At 32.9% G+C, this 20105-nt stretch overlaps 1 protein-coding gene across 2 annotated transcripts in view; it reads left to right on the forward strand.

Annotated features, from left to right (window-relative positions):
* Window positions 1-20105, forward strand: part of LOC106471896 — a 186491-nt gene that overhangs the window by 131278 nt on the left and 35108 nt on the right. The window contains exons 2-3 of one of the 2 annotated variants that reach the window (XM_022401358.1): window positions 2540-2718; window positions 17342-17556. In XM_022401358.1, the coding sequence (XP_022257066.1) occupies window positions 2607-2718; window positions 17342-17556 (327 nt within the window). In that variant the 5' untranslated portion in view covers window positions 2540-2606. Of the gene's footprint in view, window positions 1-2533; window positions 2719-17341; window positions 17557-20105 lie in introns of those variants that run through there. The other variant, XM_022401365.1, reaches the window with a different exon arrangement.

Genomic DNA, 20105 nt, shown 5'->3' on the forward strand with positions numbered 1-20105 from the left:
GGGCGAGCATGTTTGGTGTGACGGGGATATTATAAATGTGTTTATTGAGAAACATCGAAAAAACAGAATCTTTTTTTTTTTTTTTACTTACACTATATCCGTCTTTTACCGGTTTTTTTTACTTTTTTAATTTCATGATTTTTTCAAAATTATATTTTCAAATTCTTTATGGTATGATTAACATTTTGCATATCAACTCTGTTATGTAAATCGCTTGGTCTTTTTTTCAGATTATTTTTCAATTTTGCAGTTCAGCATTTATATATATATATAAACAAGTTGAATCAACATTAACTAAAATTATGGGTAACATTCAAGAAAGTAAAAATTAACCATCTATCTCACTATAAGGTAGCGCATTTCTTTGGGCGATATCGCTATACAATTAAAGTTAAACGTCAAGTTTTTAGTTTTTTTCCAATGAACTAGTTTGCCAAATGCGCTACGTTTAATAATGAAGTTTCCCCACGTGTGCATCCTTACATTTTAATCTAATTAGAACTGTTAGTTTAGTTTTATCAAACTTATCAACTCAGTTCTCGTGAGCGAACAAGCCTTCAGCTGGTGTTGCTTTGGAAAACCGTATCGCGCAAATTCAATATTACAGTGGTTGTATATTCCAAACACAAATTTCATGTTAATTTTTTATAACTCTTTTGAAATCCGGCAAACTAATGCTTACAAAGCTGTAAATGACAAAGTTAAAACAAGATTCTAATATGATACGGAAATAGCCATTGAAATATAATTATTGTAAAAAATTACATATAAGGTGTAGGTAAGCGTATTTTATATTCATATATCTATTCAATCTTTTTTCATGGTTGTGGGATAAAGGCAAATGTTATCTAGATATCCTTGTTCTCAGGGTTAGTCAAGCTACGTACGCTTCAGACCAAAGCAATCAAATGAATCCGAAACAGGTGCTGCTTGGATTGGCTAAGTATTTACTGCAGGATCAATATTGTGCTTTCAAGATGAGTTTCTTTTCCTAGCGGCATTATCGGTGTGGGATTTACAATCACTAGCAACTTACGCATATTGTGCAAAGTGTGAGAGTAACTATCAAACTGCAGTAGAAATAAATTGCATGACTCAGTTGAATCGACGTCTGAAAAATGAATTGCGAACATTCAAAAATATTAAAGTCATATACGCAAAACATCATTTAGACTTTAAAGTCCTATTATTATTATTCTTTATGGTGAAATACAGTCGCTACCTTTTGCACAGTATCGAAATTTAATAAGGTGTTAAGTATACTAGCCAGTGATTGGTTGTGTCCGTGTGCACGTGCAAGCTGCATATTGAAAAATACAGATCTTACGCAAAAGATGTGAGGACATTACAGATAACAAAAGGCTAAGTACACTTCCATTTACTGCATGGACATTTATCAAAGTTTAAAAGTTAAACTGATCTTTCTCTAAAAAATGTAAGAAAAGTACTTAGCTTTGGCCTTACTCTTACTTGGCCTGTGGTAGGTTGTTTTTCTGAGCTTTTAGGCTACTTCTTTGAAACAATATTACTTAATTTAATGGCCTAGCTTTAAATCGGAGTCAACTGAGTCGATAATTCTGAAGTCAAGATATTTCTTAGACTTCGGTGAAGTTAATAAAAACGTGCATCTGTTCAAAACATAACGCTTAATTATAATCGATTTATTTTTTCTTACATAGTGTTGTTGATATAAATAACTAAAATATATTTGGTCTTGTTCACACGTGTTTAATTATCTTTACCTGTTTTATTGTTATTTTTTTTTTACGTTGGACTGTGAAAGGGTGATCACAAGTGAATTAATTCTCAAATACAGACTTTTAAGTTCCAATTTCAGATACTTATAGACGATTTATATATATATATACATATACACGTGTTTGTTGAAATTTCTCACTTATCCGAATATTCATCATTTATTAAATTCCAAATGAAATTACGTATATTACATATGTACAAGTCATTTTAAGCTGTAATGGTTTGGCACGTCTCTCTCTTGTACGATTTGAACATTTTCTGCTTGTCTGAAGTAAGTAATATAAATTCTATGCATTCAAAGTGCGTGCCATAAACTTCTAATACGGTGTAACTAAGCCTTTATTTTCTTGTTTAGGTTTTTAATTGTACTTCTCTTTGGCCATAATGAATAAGTAACTTTCCACTTCGAATAAGGAGAGTTACTTCGAATTCTTACGTGATTAACCAGTTCATTACATTAAACTACTAAATATTACCGTGTTTGGTCAAGTTTTAAAACTCTCTTGAAAAACTATGAATTATGGTGTACATTTTTAATGATTTCAGAAAAATCTTTGCTTTAGTCATGTAATAGAAAAAATTTTGTTTTGCAAACTTATTTAAAAAAAGAATAGATGTCATATTATTAGTTGAAATTTATTCTACGATGTCATAATCATGGGAGTATTTATAATTTACTTGTTAAAATGTTTTAAAAAATCACTACATTTAAATATCTACACATTTCAATACAAACTGGAAACAACTTCAATGGAGTGTTTGGTTTTCTTATTTCCTCTAGATTATATTTTCATATACTAAATGGGTCGACATAGAATAAGGAGATAACTCACTGACACGTCTTACCAATGGTTCTACATCTCAGCTGTTCGACTATGGATTGTCGTGGTTGTCACAAATGGCGACAAAGGTCAAGAAATCCATGGAACTTTCTTGTCATAATATCGGTTATCTTACAAGGTGAGTGAAAATATTTACTGTAATACTTTTCATCTTCTTTTCTTCTAAAGTTATTATCTGTTACATTAAAATCTCAGAAACGTATTATTTGGACTGCTGTACATAAATTAAATATAAAGAACGAATGAATTACGCGATAAAAAAGAGTAACTCTCATTATGACATCTCAGTGTTTCACCACAGATTTGAGTTACGATAGTGGTAAAAGATGAAATCAATGTTTGTGTCTTAACTCTACAAGTTCATTCTGATGAAGTTACCATCAGACATAAACACAAAAAGCAACTTTAAACCCATTGGGGTTAAGTTAGTTTCTCTGAAGGTTTATTTTGAATAACGAAACACATTTCACTAATGGATGGTATAAATGGCGCATATAACGCTATGTGTATGAAATTAATTATCCGTTCATTTTCTTTTTAATCTGAAAACTCAGACTGGTTTGTTTTGAACTTCGCGCAAAACTACTCGAGGGCTATCTGAGCTAGCCGTTCCTAATTTAGCAGTGAAAGACTAGAGGGGAGGTAGCTAGTCAACATTTAGTTGTTGCTTCGCTTGTCACTTGCGCCACACGTGCTGAAAATTGACCGTCTTTAATTTACAGTAATGTCTCCAGGTCAAATGTGTATATATATTTTAATGTAAGGTTATTTGATACTTTTAACTGGCTCATATAGGACTCATGTCTCAGATGTAAAAAAGAAAAAATACTTGTCACTGAGGAAAATAATAAAACCTATGTAGACTGAGGATTCTATTCGATTAACTCAGTGATATAAGAATCAGCTTACTTTTTGATAGACTGTTTAGGTAGAGTATTCATTATAAAATATTGTAAAATAGACGGCAACAGCCTGTTGTAGAGACACAAGACTTTCGAAACGTCGTCCTCTACACTTGTGTCTCTACAACAGGCTGTTGCCGTCCATTCTACAGAGTTTCATCAAGAATCAGCTTTTGTACTAGGAAAAGTTTGTTTTAATGACATTCAAAACAACATTTCGACCTACAGTAGTAAGTCATCTTCAGGATCTGTTACTGTTAAATAATATTTGGTAACAATATATTATAACAATGAACCAGCTACAAACTGAAGATTGGTCGAAATGTTGTTTGTAATATTTTTTTGCTAATACGTTGCTTATTATATCATTGAACAATAAAACCTGTTTCTTTCATTCCACATGTGTTGCGTGAAATCCTCCCTTTTTTAATTGTCCGATTAATCAGCCAAATAAATGAAACAAAAATATTATATTAATGCCTTTCGTATAAGTAACAAAGCGGAAAAGTAAAACATTTAACAGTAGTTGTTACACTGAAGAACAACCTGATTCATTAAACCTGTGAAAACAATATTACTTGAACGTGTATAACGATAGAATATAACATATGTTGAAATGTTGACTGAACAACATTTTAACCGAACACACATTGAAATACTAACTGAACATGTTTTTCTGCAACTTTGGCCATTTCTTTATCAGTGTTTTAAGGTATATTGAGTTCGACAAATTACATTATTGATAGTAGAGCCATTTTTTATGGTTTTAGGAAAACCATATTTTTTAAAAATAATTATATTCAAACTATGTAGAGCTAGGCATGTTCTAGTGGCTAGTGTACCGGCCTGTGGATCTGAATGTCCATGGTAAGCATCCCGTCGCTGCAGTAAACAAATCGTGCAACATACTTCGGACCATGGGTGCGTTATAAGAGTGACGTTCAAATCACATTATTCTCTAAGAGGAGCACATGAGTTTGCAATCGGAGTTTTTTGACAGGTTGCCTTCCCTCTAGTCTATCAGTTCAAAATTAGCAGCAGCTAGTGCAGAGAGCTATTGTGTAGCTTTGCACGAATAGGCGAACCTAACTGCGTCAGAATTGTTATAAGCTTTCTTGTAGGGAAACAGGCTATCACTTATGCTGTCCTTTGTTACCGTAGGTTATGCTGAGCTCTGCTTTATATTATGACTTATTTAAATAGTGAACGACTTATGATTATTCCCCATGTTTATCAATATTTTGTACTTATATTAAGCCTACTTGAGTTCTTACAAGTAGAGTAATGTATTAAAAGTAGCTGATATAGAATGAGAAAACAAAATTATGCACACGTTGTTATCATAATGAAAAATATTTTGGTTACCTAAAACAAGCTCATTTTCAGCATTTTACTTCGATAATAATTATATCTCTTTTCACTATATGCATTCAGATGAAAATGGGCGACTTATCGATCTTATACCTTGATGAATCCGTAAGACAAAACATTAAAACCGGCCTCTCTATATCACAATATTAACACAAGAGTGAAATTCGATTGCTGGTCGAAAGATTAGAGCCAAAATAAAACCGCTAATCAAAAACCATATCAAAAAAATGTTATTAGGATTAATACAACATCATAACGATATTTGTATGAATGAGGGGTACAATTACGATTTTGCGTGCACTACGAGTAGCAGTTACCTATAGACAGGATATTATCCTGATGAATTTCTTCCTTTCCAAACGGCACGTGTTTGATGAGTTTCTATAACTTACTAGTTCAAACAAGTTTTCCATGAAGTTGAAATTGTAGGATTGGTTACAACTCCGTCCAATACAGTTTAGGCAAGACTGAGCGAGTTGTTAATACCTATTCGGAGATATTCGTTTATAGATATACAATTACGTAAAGAAAAGACTAAATACATTATTTACGTGTTTTAACTCGGAAATGTGCTTAAATTTTGACACGAAATACAACAGTACGTTCTTCATCATTGCCTGTCGTGCTGACAACGAATATCTGGAGCTCGTTTTTCTAAAGTTCTTTCATTGCTTTATACGAACGGACAGATCGATCGACAGATTTACACATACATGGCAAAGAATAGATGATGAATATCGTACGTTTACTAATATTTTTACAATCTGTCTTTTCAATCTGAGAAAAAAAAAATTTTGTCTGTTTTTTTGCAGGTACACGCTTTGCAAAACTGTCTGTCAGCAGGTTATTATGAGACTTTTAATATTTTCCCCCCTTTTTCATTGTTACGTCACGGATAAAAGCCCGTAAAACACAGCGCCATCTGTCGTAGTCGGATTATTATCCTTACTCAAATGAAAACGTTTTAATATCGGTACGATTCTATTTCTTACTGAAAAGTTAATCTTTCGCTATTCTATCAGACTGTAATTCAAGGTCTCTTTATCAAGTCGTATTAATTAACGAAGCGTGTGATAAGAAAAATGTTAATCTCAATGTACTTGGTGTGGATACTGAAACAAAAAATCTAACATTTGGTCACGCAAGTATTTTTCATAATAGAAAAGCTCGTGAAACACTTTATATGCCTCACTGCAATACCAAAAATGTTGACGGTTTTTGCTTCAGTAATATCTTGGAGTCAAGTATCAGTAGTCAAGGTCTGAGAATTAAAGGTTTTGTTTCAAACGAATTTTCACAATAAAAAGAAATTTTAGATTCAACTTTTTCAAATAACTTAGATAAAGTTATTAGCTATACTAATTAGCTCAAAGGTTCGAAACATCGAATTTAGAAATCAGCCGACATCAGTTCAAAGTTTTCAAACAATAAATGTTAATCTTAAGTTCACTTGCGAGCCTAGAATCAAGAAAACTTGCAGCGTTACTGTATTACGATATGCACATGCAGAGAAAAATATGTAAATACAATAAAAATAATTCAGAAGGATAAGCCTAATCTTGGTACTAAGTTTGAAGTTATCGTAATGTCAATTTATTTGCAGAACTTAACCTCATCTATGACGTTTCTTCTTAAAGATAAAAAATGCACCTTTTCTTCAAATTAGTTTTTTTCAAATTACTAAAACAATTATGCGTTTCATATTGGTTGCATTATATACACAAATATGTTTGAAAACAATAGATATATATGATAACAATAACAAATCTAAATAGTGCCTCATAAACCTGGATGAATAATAGTAACTTGCCGTCGAAATGTGTTAATCTTCACTTAACCTTTGCTAACGTCATAGATTTTCGTTGTTTTTGATATAAAAACCATGCCATATTTCTCCTTTTCTTATGTTAGAGAAAGAAAAACGAACAAAACATATTCCAAACGTTACTAGCGAAAATATCCCTCATATACTTTTGTAGAACACCTTAGATAATTAGAGATATTTCAGCATACAGGGGTTGAGTACGTTACATTAAACCAATTTTGGAGCCTCATTATGTCGTTACATTTCATGTTGCCACGTCTAGACATGCTCTGTATGACGACAGTGCATCTTGAAAATCTTGAGACTCTATGGTAAGACTGTTATGTCCAAAAATAACACTTTTCCTTGCAGGGCTTCCATAATTTATGTAATGTACGAGGACGACGGTTTCTCAATGCCCGTCAACAACAGGCCTACTGCGCAGAAATCCATAGTCGCTGTAAACAGTGACTTTGAACAGCATGACCTCAAATGGAATAGTGCGAATACCCATTTCATGCTCAAGGTGCATGAGGTGTCTTATATAAACCTACTGTGTTTTTTTAATTCCCTGTATTAATACAGAAATGTTTATAATTTGTTATTTTATGCTGTTTTCACATCACCTTGGTCAAAAACGGTGTTAAATTTCTTTCGTTTAAGCTGTCCATCCTACAATGCCATTCACCTAGAGTAGCACCGTTTGTTCCCTCGTAGAAAAGATGATTGTAAGGTCGCCTATGGTATGTGAAGTTAGACATGTATATTTTCCACTGGCGGTCTGGTGACTTCTCTTGTATTTTATTGGTCACGTGTATGGCACTAATTTCTGACACTAATAAGTTTGACGTTAACGACTTTAATAGGTGACGTAAAATTTATTCAGTATGGAGCAGTATTTCAGAAAATTTAGTATGAAGTACGACCTTGAGAGACTATCCATTGTGCCAAAATAATTATACATTTTCACTATGTTTGTCCTAAATAAATATTGTTCACTTTAATTGTACACTTGTGTTTAGGCTTTATTTATTTATTGATCAAGACTTCGGTACAAGTGAATATATAGAATTATTGCGCAGTGAATATCTTCTCGAATCTCCCGTTATCAAGAGTACCTGTCTTTTTTCGCTCTGAATGGAATCAGTCTTACCTGAAATTACCAATGAGGTATGCGATAATTGGACGAGTATGTCGTGGAAACAGCTTGAGTCGCTTTTCCAAATTGCACATTACGTACAAAACGTTCAGGTCAGAAAGAGACCTGTATAAGATTCAGATATAGTCTTCCCTAGCTTTGATCTCTTGACAAGAAAGGCAACCAGCTAGCAACAATCACCGCCACAAAGGTTTTGTCCTGCTTTTTGAACCGAATAACGTAATTAAGTGTCAGCCGAAATTGCAGAGCGTGTTCATTGTCATCACGTCTCGAGCCTCGGACCCTTCATCCAGCCCAGCACACTAGCAACTGTTTCGCGCTCGTCTTCGTTTTGCAGAATCATAAAAGTAGACTGCTTACAGGAGTCTAGCTTGACTGACAGGCATATAAGTGCATCAGTTATCTACTGTAACACTATTTTTTTCTATGGCTCAAAACAAACTTATTCTGTTTTAGGAGCTTTTTTTTGGAATTCACTATATTTCTATGTTTTAGAAACCGACGTCAAATTACTTTTAAATAAAGCTGCCTTGCTTGTAGTAACATGATTTGTCTGTACCAAATAAAAATATTGTTTAACCCTCAGAACTAGACAGTGTCTAGCTTGTGTTATTATTTGCAGTTTTAGCGCTTCAACTTCAAGTTGGATATGGATATGTCTTTATAACAAACTAACATTTTGCAACAACGTGGTAATCTCTTTATTTTTTATCACATGATTGTCTCTTCTGTCTTGGATAAACATATATAGGTCAGCTAAATATGTGAGCATGCGTACACTAAGTATGCAGGACACATCCTGCATTAGCACATTGTTCCACGCCTGGCTGACTTGCTTGTGGGGATCTAGTTTTCGAATCCATGGCACACTTCCAACTTCCCACTGCAGGCAAACTATGTTTCTATAAGTGCATGTGCCTGTCACGTGTAATTCAATGAGCTAACAAACAAACCTAAAAGCCTTCAAGTTATAACAATCCCTAAATTATGAACGTTGAGGCCAGTAAGAAAATTTATATATTGCGTAAAACATTTTTCAGTTTTCGGCATGCTAGGGACAGAAAAGGTATAAACCGTGATGAAATCGAGGTCATGTGCATTTTGTAGTACGTTGTAAATTATAACCTTAGCGAGTGTGCTTTTGAAAATAACTTTAAGTCTATCACACTAATATTAACAATTGAAAAAATATTTTTTCCACTTCGCTGTGTCCCAGCTTGTACACTTTCTAAAGATGTTAGCAACAACCAAATGATCCCAGAACATTGATGGTTGTGTCACCAGTCTTTTTTTTTCTTTTTCTTTTAAGCTTCTTAAAAACCAATGTATAAACACGAATAATAGATATGACTTTTATCGTGGTAAGACTATTTGCATTAAATAATGAAGATATATTTTTTTACCATAGATTTATTTAACCTCCAGTGGCTCAGAGGTAAGTTTGGGGGCTTATAACGCTAAAAATCTAGCTTCGATAACTGTAGTGGGCAACAGTACAAATAGCTTCTTGTGTAATTTTGTGCTTAAACAAAAAACTTATTTGTTGAATTCTTGCGATGATTAGGGAACTGTTAAGTAAAATGACAATAATTAATTTTAAATTAAAGTATAATTCTAAAAAAAAAAGGAATTTAAAGAAGAAGAAGAAAACCTATCAACATAAGATCAAAGTTAATGTGTCTTTACTTTCTGAATTTTTATGGATAGTTTGTAACGACGCTTATATTACAGTTTTATAGCCGGGAAACTAAGCCAGGGTTTTTAACACCCACAGAGCTGATTCTGATTAGCATCGCTATATAATATATAACTATGTAAATAGTTTGCGATTTTTGCTTCACCTTTTTGTGTGTGTGTGAAAATAGAACTTGATGAGTAACTTTATCTATTATTTATTCATTTTTATTATTTTGGTGCCGTGGTATTCTCAACATAAACAGTGGTGCTGAAGTTTAATAAACCTCTCTAAAAACCTTATATTATTCACTCCAGAAGCTGATGAAACACCCTTTTGTTTGTTTAGAACAATATGAGAGTTTAGAAGGAAAGGATTTATTTTCAAATTGTTTCACTCTACAAGATATTTTGTTCGTAATAAAACTATCACCGATGAAGAAAAGTAGCGTTGTTGTGTTCCCAGCTCTAAGCCATCAACATAATAATGTTTACATTACTGCTCCTATTATTTAGCATCTTTAATCGTTTTTCGTAGGTGTTTTTGGTTAATGTGCAAGTTATACATTAAAAAAGTAAAAGCTTCTTCAACTTTCAAATTCGATTAAGTTAAGTTAAAAATCTTGTTCCAGCAGATCTGAATATTAAAGACAAAATATAATTCTTGCTACATAGCTTCTATCAAGAGCTATTGTGTGTTAGTAGCGATACCTTTCTGACACGAAAATTTTGTCATTCAACCTAAACCCAACAAATGTTTAAAATAATTTAACAGAGACATCGCATTTCTTTCCAAAGCGCCTGTCTGTTACATCGCGGCAAATGTTAAGGTAGGCCTCAGAATTTGGCAGAATTTTTATTGTTTGGTAAAGAACGCCTACTTGCCGTCAAGTTACAATTAAGTACTTTGCATCACTGAAATTACACAGCAACATAATGCCGTTTTTTCATCATTTTCCGCCTTGAAAACAATGAAAACATTTTTGAAATAAGTAACTACAGTATATGTTTAATGTTTTAATCCAAGAGCCATACAATCGTATACTTGTTGTTAATAAATTTAAATATATGTATAAAAGTGAATGGCGTACATTAATATATATATATATGTGTAAAGACCTAATGTAAGTATTGTCACTGAGGCTTTGTGAACTGTGAGTTTACTTTACTACAGAAATCAATGGCGTTATCATGTTTTAAAATTATGTAACTTTCAATGGTGTTATCATGTTTTAAAATTATGTAACTTTCAATGGCGTTATCATGTTTTACAATTATGTAACTTTCAATGGCGTTATCATGTTTTAAAATTATGTAACTTTCAATGGCGTTATCGTGTTTTACAATTATGTAACTTTCAATGGCGTTATTATGTTTTACAATTATGTAACTTTCAATGGCGTTATCATGTTTTAAAATTATGTAACTTTCAATGGCGTTATCATGTTTTACAATTATGTAACTTTCAATGGCGTTATCGATGTTTTAAAATTATGTAACTTTCAATGGCGTTATTATGTTTTAAAATTATGTAACTTTCAATAGCGTTATCATGTTTTAAAATTACATAACGTTCAATAGTGTTATCATGTTTGAAAATTATGTAACTTCAATGGCGTTATCATGTTTTAAAATTACATAACGTTCAATGGTGTTATCATGTTTTAGAATTATGTAACTTCAATGGTGTTATCATGTTTTAAAATTACATAACGTTCAATGGTGTTATCATGTTTGAAAATGGTGCAACTTTCAATAGCGTTATCATGTTTTAAAATTACATAACGTTCAATGGTGTTATCATGTTTTAAAATTACATAACGTTCAATGGTGTTATCATGTTTTAAAATTACATAACGTTCAATGGTGTTATCATGTTTTAAAATTACATAACGTTCAATGGTGTTATCATGTTAGAAAATCATATAATTTCACGTGTTTTTTTCAAATGGGGTATTCAAGTATCTTAGCTGATATGTTGCAGGCCATCATTAAAGTTTTTTTTTATGATGTAAATGATACTTGTTTGTCGTCGAGTTAAAATTAAGTACACTATATCACTGAGCTACACGTGTTTTCGTCATTGCCTTCCTCTAGCTTACAAACTAGAAAAAATCAATTTCCAACAAATCATTACTTGGTAAATTTTTACCTCCTTTCAATCTGTAAGTCAACTCTAATCGAAGATTTATTTAACAAAAACAATATGCATGTTCGATTTTGAATCTTGACTTTTTAACTTTGATCTAGAGATTATTCAAATCACCATAAAAATCGTAAGCCTCCTATTTAGGAGGTTTAAAACGTTTTAAGTCCAGAAATACAATATGCAAAGGGCATAAACGAGAAAACAAATCGGTCATTAAAACTAAATACTTAGCCTAGTTTAAAAGCTAGGTTTGTTTATAAAAGGGGCTTGTATAAACAGAAAAATATATTTTAAACTGTTCTTTAATGGTTTTATAAACATAAATGTGTATATCTCTGTATATATACTTTAAAAGCTAGCTTTGTATATAAAAGGAGCTTGTATGAACAGAAAAATATATTTTAAACTGTTCCTTAATGGTTTTATAAACATACATGTGTATATCTATATATATACATATTAAAAGCTAGCTTTGTTTATAAAAGGGGCTTGTATGAACAGGAAAATATATTTTAAACTGTTCTTTAATGGTTTTATAAACATACATGTGTATATCTCTGTACATATATATATACGTACAAAATCAATATAATGAAACTGAAATTGAAACTTATCCCTCTATTACCATTCCTCACTGTCATCCTTAAGTCATAGTGGATAATGTCTGTGATCATAGCACACAATCAGCAACTAAAAAGAATCAGTGAAGGGTTGGGAGTCGAGTGCTTAAATCCATAACGTCTCAGCTCCTATTGCCTTTCACTATACGCAGCCAGTTGTGGGATGGAAGTTATCCTTAATATTTAGAAATAACCTTAACGTAGAATTAAACTACCCTAAAAATTCTACAGTTTGCAACTCCCAACCTCCGCCCATATATTTGATATTATTTTTTAAAACGATATCCTTAAGGTGGAGGATGAGGATTTTGTAGGAATTTAGGTTGGCTCATTTCTACTATAAGTAATCCAAAATGTTTTCTTACTTAACATTTATTAATACCTTTTTACCCCTCAGTCAATCAAATATAATGATGCGTTTTGTTAATCTTTTTTCTTGCATGATCTAAAACATTTTCGCTGGGCTTTCCAGTAAATGGTAATATTTCAGCGTTAAATGTTAAAAAAGAAGACAAATAAACTAAATAATTAATATTACCATGCTCTGTAATTTTTTTCTATTTCTGCCTTAAGTCTATTCTTAAGAATAGCTAACAACGGCACTACAGCTGTAGAAGCACTCTCGTCTCCTTCCTCTATTTCCTGAATGCCGTAACGTGTGTCAAGAGTTATGTGATGAATCTATTCTGTTGGAAAGTAACAACACTGAGAACGTACTTCTAGCGCTCTAGAAGAGTGGTATATAGCTTAACAACGCTATTACATTGCTTCTTTTCAACGCAGGTGAAGGAAAACCACAAGTCTGGTTCTATAGGAACAGTCACGCACTACTCAGGTATTTAAAAGCTGATTGGACAAGGAGATGTTATACGCCATGAGCGCATCATTTAGTACCAGCGTTCCCACTTTTTGACAAATATTTACTGCCCCATCGGGAATTCTAGCTTTTCCTCTCTTAATGTGTTAAACAGCAAAAGTTCCATTTTTTGTCTTCAGGTAGGTAGGTGTCTGATATAACTGAGATGAGTGTCTCATTCTGTCTCGGATCTGATTTCTTTTCCATTCATTTTTTTTTTAAATAACGGCAGTATTTAAAATATTACTACATTGTAAAATCCGTTGTTAAAAATAATGAGCAAAAAGCGCAAGTATTTGATTATTAGGAATTAATTAAGCACTTCTTTTAGGGCTTTGACAGCTTCCTTTGACGTCTAAGTGTGAAATTTTATCAGTTGCATGAGTTTGCATCCGATGCCATCTGTTCAGTTACATGATTCATTATTTAAGTTGCTTGTGGGAAACATTGCTCTGTAGCGTGACCACAATAGGCAGATAAGTCACAGCATAATAGGCTTCTTCCTTATTTGGTGATATAGGTTGGAGTGCGCGACAGAAATAATTATTTAGAACCAAAATCAGTATGTGCTCTAGCATCCGTCAAGCTCCAATCTGTATTTCGTATATATAGAATACCTGTTTTGAATGTAGCACAAATGATTAGTCTTCTTTCTTTTTACTTAAATGCTTTTTACTGGAAACAGAATGCATAATTAATGTATCGTGACGAAAAATCCCATTTACGAGATGAAAACTGTTATTCCAAACAGTTTTTCAGTTGAGCTAAAAAATTTAATTATGATTTATGATTCTGTATTCCAACAAAAATCCTTTTTCTGTAATGAAACTAAATGATTTGTTTGTTTTGAATTTCGCGAAAAGCTAAACGAGGGCTATCTGCGCTAGCCGTCCCTAATTTAGCAGTGAAAGTCTAGAGGAAAGACAGCTAGTCATCACTACCAACCGCCAACTCTTGGGCTACTCTTTTACCAACGAATAGTGGGATTGACCGTCACACTATAACGTCCCCACGACTGAAAGGGCGAGCATGTTTGGTGGGACGGGGATTCGAACCCGCGACCCTCAGATTGCGAGTCAAGCGCCCCTAACATAATTCTCTAACACACGTTTGAAAGAGAAAACTTTCGAAAAACTTTTTTTTTTATTTAGTTCACTAAAGCAAACATAAATTCCATAAAAACCGTTGTTAACCTCGAATCAACTCTAACTAGGACAAAACCAGTGTAAGACGCGAGTCAAAAATACTTCATCAAAAAGTTTCGGTGACCCGAGATTTAAGAAATGGAAGAATGTTTACCTTCTGATTTTATTATTAGTTTCAATCATGATATATTTTTTCTGCCATTTATACTTCATTTGCAAGTAAATATACTCTGCTTCTCTTATGAAAAGGCCCGGCATGACTACGTGGTTAGGGGCGCTCGACTCGCAATCTGAGGGTCGCGGGTTCGAATCCCCCGTCCCACCAAACATGCTCGCCCTTTCAGCCGTGGGGAGTTATAATGTAATGGTCAATCCCACTATTTGTTGGTAAAAGAGTAGCCCAATAGTTAGCGGTTGGTAGTGATGACTAGCTGCCTTCCCTCTAGTGTTACACAGTTAACTTAGGGATGGCTAGCGTAGATAGCCCTCGTGTAGCTTTGTGCGAAATTCAAAACAAACAAACAAACAAACTCTTATGAAAAACGAAGAAAGAGTTAGACCTTTTCTCGTGCTTGTTACTCGTACAATATAATCACATTTTGCCATGGATATAAATAACTTAAAGCAATTAGGAAAGATTTTAATGTGTTAACGATGACTCAAGACCATCACATCGTTGCCTTTAAGTAAATTATGTATATTGTGACATTTACAGAAACTTGCAATTTTCATTAATCTTGATTAAAATTCCCAACCGTGACAGTCAAATGATAAATTTTAATAGAAAGAAAAATCACCAGATGGCTACAATATTATAATATAAATAGCTTCAACATAAAATTATTAGACTTGCATAACCATTAGTTTTTCATAACGAATGATGACTTTCCTAGATTAAAGTTGTTTTGATGTTATGAGTGTACAAAATTTCCAACGAGAAGGATGTTAAAAGCTGCTTTCTTATATAAGTTACATTAGCTTAGCTTACATGAGAGACTTTAACATACAACTTCATGCAACGTATTACTTAACTTAAGCACTTAATTGAACGGTAAATCTTTTGTATTCTAGAATTTTCAACACGTGCGTCAATTTATATATATTACACATAAACGGCTAGATCAGATACGCATGGCCTTACCTAGCTTAGAACTTTTGAGTAGATCAAGAGCAGCACGTGACGCCTATCTGACTTCTTTTAACCGAATAGCGAGACTGACTGTCACAGCTATAACACCCCTCACAGTTGAAAGTGCGGAAAGTGCTCAGAGACATATCACACCTCGAACCTTGGAACTTACGATTAATGGTGTCACAGACTTTAACGACTCAGATCAAGTGGTTTTTCAAGAGGGATGATGTTGGAAGTAATCTTAGAATTAAAATTAATTATTTTAAATTTCGGAAACAATAAAACAAACGATAGTTATTAGATATGGGCTTATTACCATCTCCACTCTCTTATCTGTAATAAATTTAAACTTTATGTACAAATATGCGTGTAACTTTACAAGAGTTTTTCTTCTTATTCTGTTACGACCCTAATCCCAACTAGTTTGGAGTCAGTCGGCAACCAAATAGGACGAGTATGTTCAGCGACCCTCAGATTGCTAATCAGCGACCTAATCACCAGGCCCTTCATAAAGACTATTGCACAAATAAATATATAAACAAAGAGAAGAATATGAAACCTTAAACGTGAGAAGTAATTTGCGTAAAAGGACTTCAAAAATTAACCTTGTGTTGTTATTTACCAGCTACAAAGAAATAATGGTTAAATATAGTGGCGGTTGAAATGCCGGGATTTTAACTAGTTAAACAATAACTTCGAATGGACCTTTCACGAAGTTTTAAATATTCCATTTATTGTGTTTTCATTTCGACTGAACTCTAGCGTTAGTCTAACGATTGTAATTTTCATTGTAATATCGCATTTCTTCTTCTGCGAATGTTTCTTTTATAAAAACTTATGTTTAGAATTTGTTCTTTAAGATAAATGCATTGCTGATGTCACATTTCGCTTTTCGATGTAATAGAAATAAAAGAATGACGTATTGTGTTTGTTTGTTTGGTATTAAGCACAAAGCTACACAATGGGCTACCTGTGCTCTGCCCAAAACGGGTATCGAAACCCGGTTTCTAACATTGTACGTCCGCAGACATACCGCTGTGCCACTGGGGGGGGGGGGGATGATGTATTAGTTCATTTGTGTTGTGCGTCTTGCATTTAAGAGATTGCATGACTCTCTGTAATCGCCTTATGTTTGTAAAATACTTCGCCACTATGCTTTTGACTTTCATTAAGCGGATTCATTTGTAATCTCGAATAAGCTCAGATTCCAGAGACATTGCAGCTAATATTCAAAGCTAGGAAATCCAGATTTTATCAATATATTCTGTCGCAGTGGAAACCTTGCTGTCTTCTATGTGGATCTTTAGTTTCATAACCCTTGTTTTTAATATAAGTATAGTATATATACACATATAATATACATCAACACATTTATATATATATATGCGTAAAACAAATAAATAAGAGGCAGAAATGAACATATAACTGTGAAATAACACAATAATTCAAAATGCTTGTAGTTTTCCTTTATTTTCAGATTAACTTTTTAGTTTATTTTTGGAAAAAAATAACAAGTGATACAGTCCACAGTTTGTAATATTTTTTATTATTTCCACCTTCTAGTATATAACAAGTGATACAGTCCATAGTTTGTGATATTTTTTTATTATTTCCACCTTCTAGTATATAACAAGTGATACAGTCCATAGTTTGTATTATTTTTTATTATTTCCACCTTCTAGTATATAACAAGTGATACAGTCCATAGTTTGTATTATTTTTTATTATTTCCACCTTCTAGTATATAACAAGTGATACAGTCCATAGTTTGTATTATTTTTATAATTGCCGCCCTCTAGTTTGTAGTAGTAGTACATATCGCAAACAACCCAAAAAGTGGATTTTTGACTTACTTTACGGGATCGAAGTGATCGCTACTTGCCTATTAAAGTTTAATAATTGAAATGGAGCTGATATCTTTTTTTACAGTGCTATCGGAGTCTTTGTCCATGAAGATGATAATGATGGACATTCCGTCGCCTACCAGAGTAGGCCAGGCTGTAGAGCTGGTGTGTAACTACGACTTGGAGGGAGAAACTCTATACTCGGTGAAGTGGTACAAGGATGGAATAGAGTTTTACCGGTTTGTCCCTAACGACTGGCCTCCTGGACAATTCCTTACACTTCCAGGAATTAGAGTAGATGTAAGGTTATTCGCTCTGTAGATGTACTGAGAAAAAAAAGCAATTTTAATATAGACAGACACAAAGTAAACTTCCCATTTTTTTAAGTTCAAGCTTGAAAAAGTTTTAATTCCGTCTTCAATATTTAACTTTTTTGAAAAAATAATAAGACTTTTTACGTGACATTATTTCCAATATTCAAATAGCCATGATTTTACTCACGTGACTCTTTTCCGATACTTGAATGTAACCATAGCGTTTTATTTGTTTTCCGTGACGTTATTTCCGATATTAAACTAACCACGGCATAACCATTTCATTACGACTGAAGTGTTTAAATGATTGATTTTTTGAAAGCAGTAGCTCCTTCGTTAAGAAGAGTTAGATTTTCTCATATAAAACTGATTTTAATGCCATTAAACTATTTATATTATATTGTATATGTATGTATATTTATAGTGAGATAATTTCTGGCATATCATGGGATTATTTTTAAACATTGTCTGCACCAGTGGTCTAAATTTCAAATTTTGTACAAGACATGCTTGTGAGCAACGGAATATCTATATAAAACCAAAGACCGTGGTGGAACAATGCCCCTTGCAAACTGTTTTTATCTCAAAACGTTTAGAACTAAATCAGTCTAATTTGACAAACACGTGTTTCTGAAATAATTTTCATTGTTTCTTATGTGTCAACAGGGTATCACTATAAAAATATTTCGTTTAAGCTGCAAGTTCTCAAGCTAAAAACTACTACATCTCAACCGCCTACTCAATTATCTGCAGTTGGTGTTGTTCAATTGACATCACCTTCGCATTGTGACCACTCCGGATATATTGTTTCGTTGGATACAGAACTCAAGAATAAATAATGCAGTCTTAAGACACATAATGAGCATGTTTTCTAGTTCACTCCAGAAATAATACAGTTGGCCTACATAAACACGTCGCTCCGAACTGTACGCCTTTCTTTTGTAATCCGAACTTATGCTAATTAGTTTGGCACAAAGTCGCTTATATGTATTTAAAGGAATGAATGGGATATTAGTGTTTGTGTTTTTTTATATACATTGTTTACAGGAGAAAAAATTACACTTGTACTTAAAAACAACAAGTACAAGTTACGCACAGTAATCAAGTAAAATAATCCTCAAAATTATTTATGGACAAAAGTTACTTAATTTAAAAGAAAAACCTAAATAGAAAAATGTAAATTATGTACAACAATCTTCACGTCAAAGTCAAATCGACGTTGTACCGGGAAATAAAATAACTTTTAAAAAAAGTGTTTATCGTACTTAACCGGATCGAAAAACAAAGAAACATGAGGGATATTTATTTATGTTATTTTATTTGCAACATTTTATGGCTATCTCTTGTGCATCTTGTCCTCAGTAGGAAATTTCCACAGTTAATGATTATCCCTGAAGTTTCACTTTGCTTATCTTTTTTATGTGACACGCTATTTTTTCGCACAAGAGTTTCAACGATCATATTTAGGATTTTATTTTGGACATCCTGGATTAAGCAGACAAATTTTAATATATATATATATTCAACGTATAACTCTGGGATTTATGTATTCTCCTTAATAGAATTTTTTCCCCAGGTATAATACATAAATGTTTTGTTTGCTTTTTCCTTAAGCCTTTTATGATAGGCTTCCGGTACAGGACCAGTGAGTTGATGCTTCCTTTTATCATTAAGTATACTTCGTTTGACATCAATCCTATTTCTTTGGAACAAAATCTATTTAGGCTAAGCAAAGAATTCAAAGCAGCAGTATCAACACAAGAGTGATGAAAATCGATTGTCTACTTCAGATTTCCTCTTCAAGTTGTTTAGTGGCTAACTGTGGGGTATAAACATGGTTACAGGTCTGTAAATGACGTAATAATGGAGAAAGATGGAGGGGATAGTGTGTCGCATTCATAACATTTCGGTGAAAAAATGGACACCAACTTTGTAAGTTACGCAGCAAATTATCACAAACTCATAAATTTTTAATATATGTTTACATCGCAACCTATAAAACGTACTCTATGCAAATCCTGATGTCTTGAACCTGACAAATATGTAAAAGTTTAGTTTTCGTGGATGATATATTTAAAATATCCATTACAGGCAATCATGACTCAGTTTAAAAAAACTTTTCTAAAAACAAAATTTGATAGTGAAGTTCCTTAAATAAAGTATTCCTCTAATATAACTGATGATATTTATAAAGAAGATCGTGTGACAGAATATCATCTAATCTCGGTATAAATAAAACTACGTGCCTTGTGATGCTTTATAGTATACGAGTTCCCATCTGTATTAAAACAAGGAAGTTTGTACTTTTCGGCAAATTTAAATAGAATTCAACCGTTCACAAAGCTTTTATAACCCGTATACGAGTGTTGATAAATAAAGTTAGAGATCATTTTACGTTTCGCATGACAATCTTATCTAGTATACGCACATTCAAGATGTTATATCCAGCATTTCATAAAATACACGAATAATACACTCGCGGTTATTATGCTAATCTTGGCAGGAAGATTGATACACATGAGGAAGATATCCCAC

This window comes from Limulus polyphemus, unplaced genomic scaffold (assembly GCF_000517525.1).
Source record: "Limulus polyphemus unplaced genomic scaffold, Limulus_polyphemus-2.1.2 Scaffold116, whole genome shotgun sequence".
Taxonomy (NCBI): Eukaryota; Metazoa; Arthropoda; class Merostomata; order Xiphosura; family Limulidae; genus Limulus; species Limulus polyphemus.